The following is an 11,368-nucleotide window of genomic DNA, read 5'->3' as shown; positions in this document are numbered from 1 at the left end:
ATGGAAAGCAATATTGACATCCTTGACTACAGGGTTCAGCAAGCCCCCCCAGTTGCTTGTCCTGAGTCGTTGTGAGACTCTGGTTACCAGAGAACTATTGACCTGGTATGGAACATCAACAGTATACTTACTATCCCTGCTTTTGTGAAACACGATCAATGTGTACAATTACTTACTGTGCGATTTTGATAGATGCATGACTTGCTATGCTGAATAACTACAGAGTCGATGCGACCAACCCGAAATATACGACGTCTCTACTATGTGGAGCTGCTGAGCCTGATGAAGATAAACTCAAAGGAGGCGACGCTGATGTTGATGCTCTGCAGACAGACTATGGTGCCTTTGCAATGCAGAGGGATGTTTGAAAATCATTTTCCATCAGGCCTGGAACTTGGGACGACTAGCAGCAGCAAAACGCTGCTGTCACCCATGTACATCACAGTGAGGGTGAAGACCGAAAGGGAAGAGGAAGGCGTCGAAGGCATTCCAATATCTTTCGCTTAGGGGCAAGCCATCGTTTCTACAACGTGGATGAAGTGCACGCGTAATTCTGTTTGCGCTTCTCCTATTACAGATATCATATATTTCTCATATATGACCCCTACAACGTTCCCTAGGTCATCTTGGCAGATGCTCTTACTGGCTATTTTAAATGAGCAACTGTGAATACAGGCTGTTCCCCATATTTGGTCTAGCTACTCACCGACTCACTGCAGTATAGTGTTGGGGCATTTCACTTTTGTGTTAGTTACTTCTTATCCAAGAGCGTCGTTTGATCTTAGTGATTCCAGTAGACGTTAAATATATTCAATTCAAATCAAATTCTTATCCAAGTCTCTGTATGGAGGCTTCCTTGGTGTTGCTGGTGCTTAACGCTGAGTGCTCAGAGAAAATACCATAAGACGTTTTATTTAGAAAAATCTAAAGAAGAAAGAAGAAATCTAAAACTAAGCGCCTTATTTCCTATTTGTATCTCTTGCTTTTATCCAACAGAATTCCCTATAAGCCATTGCTAGGTGTCATCCATGGGTGCCAATTGTCCATGCACACGTCATCCTTGCTGAATTGAATGTAGGTGCACAGCCTGCAACACTTAGCTTGTGGTTCATAACTGAGAATAGTAGAATATGGTCAACTGGGGTAGGAACATGGCGGACACTGGTGAAGTATGGCTCATCACGTCTCCCTAGCTAGGCTTCCTTACCCCCATCCTACAACAAACATTCTACATTTTCTACGGGTTTTTTCACCACAACCCACAACAATATTTTGGGAATGCCCCCAGGCCTCCTACTTACTACCTTCATTGCCAGTTGATCAATAGTACAATAAGAGGTCTTCATGTCCCGCAGCCTCAGCAGCCCCAGATAGTGCTTTTGCGATCTGCATCACATGCCGAGCCCTGAGGATAGTAAAGTCCGCGACTGGGATACTGTGATTCGATAAATCTTGGAAGGATCACTGGCTATGAAACTAGGGTCAAAAAGCATCCATGAGTCAAGAGATCCGATGAATCCATTGTGCTGTGATTTATCATGCATCACCCAGAAGAGGATATTAGTCCCAGACTAAGTGATAGCCAGTCAAGGGAATCCCAACTAGTTGCAAAAAGTTAAGACAGTTTTAGCATGAAACAGACCATGTTTTTCACGATGTCAGTGTTTCAAGAGGGGACATCAATGATGACAGAAGGTGTCAAGGTGATATCTCAGAAAACCTCAAGTTAACTGTGCTGGGCCTGCGTGTATAGCAAGTGAAACAAAAATCTTCTTCCTGGAAATCACAATAAAAACCCAATAAACCATTGAATTAATCCAAGATATTCACTAAACCAAGAGCAAGAAAAATATTCAATGATTGGACGACGCACTGAGTGTCCTCCAATGGGGAGAAGGAATAGGTGATCATTGATGATGTTCAATGTCTATCTAATTCTAGTCCGAGGGGCGTATCTCGGCCGGTTTATATATCCGTTACTACAACCAACAGCTCGAACAAAAAGTAGACGCCTCTCACTGTGCGTGCTGCTTGGTTATACAGTCGGCTACAATATTCTGGTTAGACTGCGGCAATGGGGGGGGGGGGGGGGGGATTCTGCCCGTATCACCCGATATCCACATGGCACAATGGACAGGCCCGAGTACTCGCCGCAACTACTGCGCCTTGCTAACGGTCGGTCTCTACTCTGAGCAGCTCTATCCTTTCTTTTGACAATGCTCTCTGGCGATAGTGCCTCGACCTGGCTGTATAAACAGCCATTCGCCCCACACCACTTCGTCCAAACAAGAGTCTTTTTGATCGCACTCTCCGTATGCCTGTCCCAGACCCTACCCTCCTTGGTCTATTGGCCTTTGGCGCTTCTCTTCTTGGTCCTGCTATTGGTCCATTTCTTTTTTTTTTTTTTTTTCTCTACAATCTTCGGCTCGCTGCCCTTCCCCTCCGACATTTTCATTCTTTGTTTCTATTTCACTCCGTCCCTTTTTCGACGAGATGTTTTGCACTCTCGCTTTTCAAGACGGTTGCCAGCTTCCCAGTAGCCCATTGCGCCTCCATTCATATTTCTTGTTTTTCTGTTTTGTTTTTCTTCTGCCTGCATACCTGCTGCCACTATTGTGTTGATGTTGTGTTCTGATAGTCCTTTTGATGTCCGCAATCTTGGTTGCATTAAGCCATGCCTTGCCACCATGCTCCGTGCCTGCGGCGGCTGGCTGATTGCTTGTGCACCGGCGATGAGAGGAAAACCTAAACCCCCAGGGTTCTCCCGGCGGCACTTTCTTTTTTTGTCATTCTCGTACAGATGTACTACTCTATGAGGTGCTTTGCTCAGAATTGAATGCAGGAAGTGGGGTTAGGAAGCAAACTAAATATCAAGGGAACAGGAAAAGGCAGGAAGGAGGTTCTTGCATCTTGCACTTGCAGGAGAATGTTGTAGAATTGCTTGTATTCATTGTTCACTCTCTCTTTCGTCCACCCCTGAGTACTTCGACTATGAGATATTGTTAAAATTGGTCCTTATTTTTATGTATTAAGTTGGAAAAAAAATATTTTTCCTGTGTCTACTTATGTAGCCCCTTTTTTCCATAGATAAGACCCTGTCTTATCTATTTACCCGAAGTTTCTCCGGGGCACTCGTGGACGTTTTCTCAACAGACATTGTAGAAATTGGTCCTTAATTTTTTATTATTTAAAGTAGATGAAAAGTCTTGCTACTTCTCTTTTCCTAAATAGTACCCCTTATTTAGATAAGCTCCAAGTCTTATCAGTTTACCCGAACTTCATCCGGAGCTCGTTGGGAAGTCTGCTTCAACATCCCCCCCACTTTCCCGGAGTTCCGGATAAGTGGGTTTCTGTGGCCACGCCGCTTCTGGATTCCGTAGTCCAACCATTGCCCTAAATTCGGGCATCTTTTGTGGACCCAGTGGTTTTGTCAAGCCATCTGCTGCCATGCTACTTGTCGGGACAAATCCGATTTTTACTAAACCATTTTTCACCCACTGTTTGACAGCATGGTACTGCGCGTCAATGTGTTTGGTACCCTTCTTGACTCCCAATGCTTTAGCTATCTTAATAGCTGCTTGATTGTCTCCGAAAACCAAGGTTTCCTTTTTCAACCATAAGCTTTGGCATTCTTCCGTTTTAGCCTCGAAGATCCCGAAGATTCTGTTACTATACGTCGTAAGTGTATACCCTCTTTCGCACATTGTGTTAGTCCGATGTACCCGGCTTCCGTTGTCGACGTTGCCACAATTGCTTGCTTCTTGGAGCTCCAGCTTATGGCCCCTCCAAGTCCGACGAACACCATCCCGCTGACTGACCTGCGGTCTTTTGCATTTGCGTAGTCCGCGTCACTGTATCCGACAATATCCATCCCCCCTTGACGCGCTTCGTAGCATATGGAAAAATTGGATGTGTCACGCAAGTAGCGCAGCACTCTCTTGAGCCCTTCCACGTGTCTTGGTGTTGGTCTTGCCGGTGCCTGTGCTAGGCTTGATACAGCAAATGCTATGTATAGACTGTCGCCTTGGCAGCCTCCACCCAAATTTTCTTGCCCAGTTGGGTTTCAGATAGCAATGTTCTAACGCCCTCGTCAACCGTTCTTATCGCTCTCTCAGCGATGCCGTTTTGGTTGGACGAATCTGGTAGGGTGTAAGTCGTTTCTGTGCCATTAAGCCTCTTCCATTCTTCGAAAATCTGCTTGAGCTCCGGCGCATTGTCGCTTCTTGTTCTTTTAATGATTTTACCCATCTTAAGTTCAATGCCCCTTCTCCATTCGTCTAGTGCTCGCTGGACCTCGCTTTTCTTTCTCAATGGCAATAGCCACTTGTACCGGGAAAAATTATCAACTACGATGGCATACCATCGGTGACCATTTCTTCCAGATTCGTGCGGTCCTGATACGTCTATCGACACACTATCGAGTGGTTCTTCTGCTGCCATCGAGACTGATGACTGGCCGTGGCTTTTGGTTATTTTGCCTTGCGAACAATCTTCGCACCTGTAGTCCTCCGGTCTTGGGGGGGTCCTTAGGGGGGGGTACTTGTATATATACTAGGATAGCCCCTGACGTCGTTTTCTAGAACAATCTTTGGGCAGCTCTTATAACCTATAAACCTTGCCGCGTTGGCTGGAAAAGTCTAGCTACAGAACGACAACTACAGCTTGGCGCCTAGGGCAAATTAGTGCTTGTCTGTTTTTGGCATTTTTAATACATATTGTTTGGAAAAATGAGTTGCGAATGTCAAAGTAACAAGCAATGATTCTCGGGCGCTGAATCCCGTTGAAGTTTGGCGTTCACGCAATGAACATGAAGGGACAGCCAAGCTAGTTTTCGCAGCATTTGTTGCGACCTGTCTACCCTTCGATGTTGGTACTTGCCTTGTCAGACAATAGCGAAAGGATAGAATCAAAGAAGACGGGGAAGGGACGAAAAAGAGAAGGAAGCAAGTGCCAAAAGAGAAAATGCAGCAATTTTGTAGCAATTTTGCAGCAGTCAAAAGTAAGTCAAGCAACAACCCTCAAAGCTTCAGCGCTCAAATGTCATTGCTTGTTACTTTGGCACTTGCGACTCATTTTTCCGAATAATATCGTTGAAAAGACTCCATGGATGGGAAACCCTTTAGGGTTTTGTTTGAGGGTGCTAACCCTCGTATGCTATGCAGGACTATATCCCTCCTTTCACACCATATAAATTGCAACCTCGCCTCGACTTGTTGATGCTGTGTAAAAGCCGACCAGGAAGCACTAGTTTGCATTTTCATTTCTTCAACTTAGTGGAGCGGATTGCTTTCAGCCTTGATCTTAGTCCTAATTCTTCATCTGTGCTGGTAAAAACTCAAGTCTTTTGTGGGTTCTCTCAAGTATTAATTCTCCGACTGATGTTATGCTTATTTCGGCGACTTGCTAACACAAACAAAGCCCGGCCCTGCTGCTCCACTTCTCTGTGCTGGACCCCGCCCAATGGAAGTCTGTCTTATCCCATTCGAGTTTTATTTTTCCTATGCTCCAAGTCTCCTCTACTTTGGGGCTCCGGCCCTGAGATTCACGTAGGATCTGTAGGATGCTATGAATTTAGCCTGCATTTGGACGAGTAGTTAATCTAGTCCTGGTTGGAAGAGTAGGCTTCTAGGTATCGCATGCTAAGAAGGCCTAGAGGCTAGAAAAGTCAAGAGCTCAAGTTCAGCCAAAAAATGGGGACTATAAGTGGTACAAGTCCGTGTCCGTAATGTGATTGACACTTGATAACAGGCTAGACAATAACTATAGGCATGGATGCTGTTGTGGAGAACCTGCCTCCAGTCGGATTAATACTAGGTAAGCCATAGTCATAGTTGTGTCTCATAATATGACTTAACTTCTTAATGATGTAATAGAAAGTCAACAGACTGCACAGCATTTTGTATGCGGCAGCAGACTGGTTTTGCAGGGGTAGGTGGTGCCGAGTGAATATCGGCTTTATTGACGTGTGTTTATCTTTCATGGGCCCGTTGCATTGTTGACTTCCCACTGATTACCATCGAGAGGGGAAAGTTCACAGTCACAAGCTGTTGTGTGCAGGCAGACAAAATATGAAATTGAACACAGGGTTTAATTGGCTGTAGATGCATGACATGAAGGGCTGCTCTTAATTAGGTTCACAAAAGCGCATCAATTCACTCAGCGCCTCTTCCAAGTCGACATCCTCCCACCCATGCAGCAACTGTTCAATGTCATCGTTATTGTCGTTGAGCTGGGATCTTCCATCCAAGTTACTGGAATGATTGAGAAACCTTTGTCATACAGTATTGGGGGCGGGACTGGGTTGTGTAACATGTTTTGTAGGTATGTACTGTAGGATTCGTCATCGGTCACTGGGCAGGGTCTAGGCCTAACAACAAGTTCTCGGCCGTGACAACAAGTTCTCGGCCGTGATCTCATTCCCGGGAACCCAGAATCCTGAGACGGGTAGGGATTTAGCCACTAAGCTGGTTCGGAGCGGATCTTCGAGAGAACCAGATTCACCAATAAGAGCATGGTCCCTATTAGGAAGGTCCAGGGTAATGAAACTTTCGAGGGAGGGAAAAGATAGAACCGTAAGGAAACTTTATGGACTTACTGGACCTATATTCTCAGAAGGCACAACGTAAAAGAAACAGGGCTGAGCATTAAATCTACGAAGGCGTGAAAGCAGTGATATCATTTTAAATACCCTTTACCGCCTTTCATGTTCGGTACTAAACCGCAATAGGCTGACCACATATCTCGGCCGGGAGAAGCTGGTATGCTCCCAAGCAAGTTTGTTACTCGCCCTCCTCCTGTAGCCGTCATATACATATACTTTAAGGGCCAATTTTTACATGGATAATTAAGACCGGGCGGTCACGTGATGGCAGTGACCGCTGCCACTCATGTCCGTTGCTGCCGCCACACGACAAGTTTCTGTAAAATTGGCCCTTGAAGTTTTTATACTAAGTTAGGTAAAATGTTCGTTCACGCCTCTCTCCTCTTATCCTCGTCTTACCTCTGCATATGCATCCTAGCCTTCTCCAGGGCACTCGTGGAAGCTTTCCCAACAGTTTCTAATATGTCCCATCTCGTTGCTTCTCGCACCACGCCCTGTGTAGGTAGAGCTACCCCTGTAAAATAGATGTGTGAATAGTGTGTAGCTGAGATAAAGTGTGAGCGGAGCTTTGCATTGCGGGATAGAAATGTTGGAAATGTTGGAAAGCAGACTGGACGTCTACCCCGGTCCGGCCGTATTGCCTACACGCTGTAGCAAAACTTAGGGAGCCCACCATGTGTTGGTTCTGATAGTAACAAATTAAGAGGCAAGCAAATACGGCCTTAAATACCTTCCCCTCTCCGTTCTATCACTCCCTACTCATAATTCCTTCGGTATCTTTTCCTCATATCAAAAACTATTTCGTGATATAACAATGGCGCCGGAACACACTGAAAGAGACATTACGTCTGGTACTTTGCCACCCACGAGACGGACACAAAAGAAGCCATACCCAGATTGTAAGAAAGCCCCCCCTCTCTTTTTCTTACCATGCCTACATTATATATCATCGCTGGATGATGTCCTTCTCTTGTAATATAAGAGAGATCTAACATTTTCTTTGCTCAAGTACTATCTTCGAAAGAATCGCTAGTTTGTCCCTTTTACGATCGCAACCCCGATAAACACGGACATTGCCTTGGCCTTCATTTTTCCCGCCATTGGGATCTCGAACAACATTTGGCTAGGAGCCATGTCTTTAGGTCCGACTGTTGCAACAAGCCTTTTGCCTCTGATGTTCTCCGAGACAAGCACATGCGGAACGAGTTTCCCTGTACTCCACAGGAAGCACGTCGCATTGAAGCTTCCGCGGAGAAGGTCCTCAAAAAGGACCTACGGGAGCACCGAGAAGGACAAGACAAGACATCGAAGATTACTAGTCTATATAAACGTCTTTTTGATGATGCTCCCAAAGGTCGCATGCAATTTCCTTTCCCCCCAATCCTGCTACTTATTTACTATGCTGTAACTGCTATTATCTTCGTTCTTCTCTGGTCTTCCCTCATTATCCTCAGCCGTGAACTCCCTATTCAACTATCGCCCAAATTCATCCATGAGCTGCTCATGGCCTTCACATCATTTGACTTGCAGTCGGTGGACCCCTTTATCGAGCTTATGATAGAGATGCCGAAAGCACACTCATCTAAAGAAGGACTGAATGTATCGTTGCAAGGAATGATTCGCCAGCTATTCCGCGACTCGGATACTAATTTGGAGGATGCCATGACCCATGGGACTCTACCGGCAGCTTTCCAGGAGATGGGGGGCGTTTTGTCGAGCCAGGTCCGCAAGGTACTCAACGATAACCCAGATCAGCTGGCTTTAATCAGGAAGTATCTAAAGACCGTTTTGCAAGACAATGACCATATGTTTGGCCAAGCCTACCAGGGCGATGAAACTCAGCACCACACTTCGGATCATGACCCTGCTGTCATCATTAGCCTAGGCACCTGTCCCATGAATTTGGATGACTGTGGCCCACAGTGGAAGAGGGGAAATTCTGGGTTGTATAATGAGATGGAGATGGATACCTCACCGCCTACTGCACCGGATATGAGTGATGACAACCTACCATGTCAGTTTCAGGGAAGTTTTCCGGCCATCGAAATGAACTATGACATTGAAGAGCCGTCGCCTGGGTGGCCTAATTTCGACTTTGCAGGGGAGTTCAACATTAATGCGCCTTTCTGAACCTTCTACGTTGCTAGTAAGGGCTCAAAAAGCAACCCAGACATGCGCGCCCCCTCCCTAGTCTTTTTTGGACTACCTAATCAAGATTGTGCTTCAGGCCAGCAAGTAGACTAGAGATATGATATAGCAGTAGCAGCAGATGGAGACAAACAATGCAGTGAAAATTGTACATTTAATAGCTTTGAATATTTAAGAGGGCATACCTTTGAAATCATTACATGGCCAATCTGATGAGACTTGATACATTTTGAAGCTTTCCGTTTCTTAGGCTCAACTTTCGCAAATCTAGACGAGCTCACACTTTGCACTTGTGACCAGCTGAGTAGGTAGGTGTTTTGAAAGTAAGGCACAAGACCAGGAAGGCCAGATAAAGGAAACGGGCGCACTAACATATTTAATGGTTGAAGAATAGGTTGATCAAGTGAAACGGTAGATTTAGCAGGAAAGAGTGCGACGCATGCTTGTGAAGCACGCTAGCACAATTAACTTTAAGGTTTCCGAGACATCACATTGACAGTGCAGCCAATCTATTGATATCTTCTGCTGTGATTGATTTCCCCTTTCTACAGAAATTTCCCTCTTGAAAGATAGACACTCAAGAACAGCGTCTGTCTAATTCTTCTTTAGTTGAGCCATTATGCCATTGGCTCTTCTTAAATTTTGGGTTATTCTAAAAAGCTTGAAGAGATCGAAGTGCAAGCAGAGCTGGTGCCATACAATTGACATCTTTGGGTGTAAATATACATTTGATCAAGTTAAAATTGAGGTGGCAGTAGAAAAGAAGCTCACATACATGCTGCGTGTCGCTTCATATCACGTAGCATGCATGTGGTACTGTGGAAGACGCGTAAGGCTTAGATGAGATCGCCTCTAAAATACTTGCTATAATCAATCACATCCAACTCTCTTTGTCCATCGCAGAGTATTGCATGCCGTCCTGTGCTCTACGCTCTATGCTCCATCGCCATCATTTCTATCTGCCATCAATGAGCCTGAGGGCAGCAGTCCAAGTGGGAGTGACTCTGCGACAAGCCATCAGATTCCATAATGTTCATCTCCCTGTACATGGCCTCCTGTCATCTTTTCTTTTCAGCGTCTCGCAGTACTTGAGAGACTGGAAGCTTAGACTGACCCGCATAAAGTAGTTGAGGACTGGGTGCTGAAGGCTGGAGGCTGTAATACAGTGGGGACACTCTAATAGTCTGTTAGCCAGAAGTCTTGGATTGCCAGGTGTTATAGAATGTTGATTTTCAATCCTGATTCGTAGTTAAGACTTCTCTCGATGTCGATGTGAAGATTCGCCTTACTATAGTACTGTTTGTGTTGGATGAAATGTTGGATGAACTACATGGAGGATAGTCTGCCTTTTGTCGGATTAACCCTGGGTAAACCTAAGCCTGAGCCTGAATACTCCAGCCTAAGTGTGCATGATGGAAGAACTTAACACTTTAGAAAAAGAATAGAGAAACAAGCTTCACCAATTCGATCAATCTGTATACCAGCATGGTTCCACGTGTGGTTGTACAGGATCATGAGTGACTTCCCAAGTGATAAAATCTGAATTCAGTACATTGTTCTGACAGTTTGGTTACTAAATAATGTCTGTGTGACAATGAACATTTGGTCAATGCTTTTTTGGAAAGACAATGGGTGAATTTTTAACTAGCCTATTCCCTGTGCTAGGCTCTGTGGGTCTGCTGGAGTATTCCCAACAATGGTTAAAGAAACAGAAAAAAGTAGATACCAGGATAAGGATGGCATCTGAGTGGAAGGACTTTGCTTTTATGAGGCCAGTGTATCTTACAGACTGAGCCCTTATCCCAATGCCATGGCAGTAACCTAAGTCAGGATTACCAGGATTGCTGACCCTGATCTAGTTTGCCCAGACGTTAGGGTTAGAGTCAGACATAGAGGGCCTTCTTCCAAGGCCCATGTGCTGAATCCCTTCTCGATGGTATGGTTTGGCCATTACCCGTGCATCCACATCTATTTGATCAATTGCTTAATTTCCTTCCTCTAGTTTCATTGCTCTCGTGGATGGTTAGCTGGAACAAGAGCAAGAAAAATGTTCAATGATTGGACCTAGGTATAATAAGAACACAACGGTAGATAATAGGAGAACGCACGAAATGTCCTACAATGAGAAGAAGAAGGAATAGATGATCATTGATGATGTTCAATGTTTATCTAATTCTTACTTGAAGAGCAGACCTCAACTGATTTATATATCCATTACTACAGTGTCTAGACCAAACTCCTAGCCTTAGAAAATGTCAGTAACCTAAGTCAGGGTTACCAAGATTGCTGACCCTGATCTAGTTCGCGCAAACGTTAGGGTTAGTATCAGACATCAAGGGTCTTCTTCCAAGGCCTAAGTGCTCGTAGTGATGGCCGAGATCCGTCCCTCGGACCAGACTTAGATAGGTACAGAACAACTTTAATAACCACTTATTCTTTTTTCCTCTTCTTCACATGACATTCAGTACGTCCTCCTAATATCTACTCTTAGAAAGACCTTTGGCAAAGATTTGATGGCACTCCCAATGTTTGTAGAATGTGTGGGACCTCGCAATTCAAAACTTATGTATGAATAGGGCAAGCAATCAATATCGACACGACACCTTTGATTACAGGGTT

The 11,368-nt window shown here is 44.9% G+C and overlaps 2 protein-coding genes across 2 annotated transcripts; both read left to right on the top strand.

The window, feature by feature from the left end:
* HOO65_060300 (uncharacterized protein) lies at window positions 1-368 on the top strand (the record flags this gene model as incomplete). Its single annotated transcript, XM_071004100.1, has 2 exons — window positions 1-71; window positions 224-368. The coding sequence occupies 2 exons, from the start codon at window positions 1-3 to the stop codon at window positions 366-368; spliced, it is 216 nt and encodes a 71-aa protein (XP_070857650.1).
* Window positions 369-7,415: 7,047 nt separating this feature from the next.
* HOO65_060299 (uncharacterized protein) lies at window positions 7,416-8,731 on the top strand (the record flags this gene model as incomplete). The annotated part of the gene is made up of 2 exons (XM_071003911.1): window positions 7,416-7,500; window positions 7,635-8,731. 2 exons carry the CDS (start codon window positions 7,416-7,418, stop codon window positions 8,729-8,731), a joined length of 1,182 nt encoding a protein of 393 aa, XP_070857649.1.
* Between the last annotated feature and the right edge of the window lie 2,637 nt (window positions 8,732-11,368).

The sequence above is a fragment of the Ceratocystis lukuohia genome (assembly GCF_044167205.1).
Source record: "Ceratocystis lukuohia strain C4212 chromosome Unknown Supercontig6_pilon, whole genome shotgun sequence".
NCBI classification, from domain to species: Eukaryota; Fungi; Ascomycota; class Sordariomycetes; order Microascales; family Ceratocystidaceae; genus Ceratocystis; species Ceratocystis lukuohia.
This window is presented reverse-complemented; position numbering and strand designations above follow the sequence as displayed.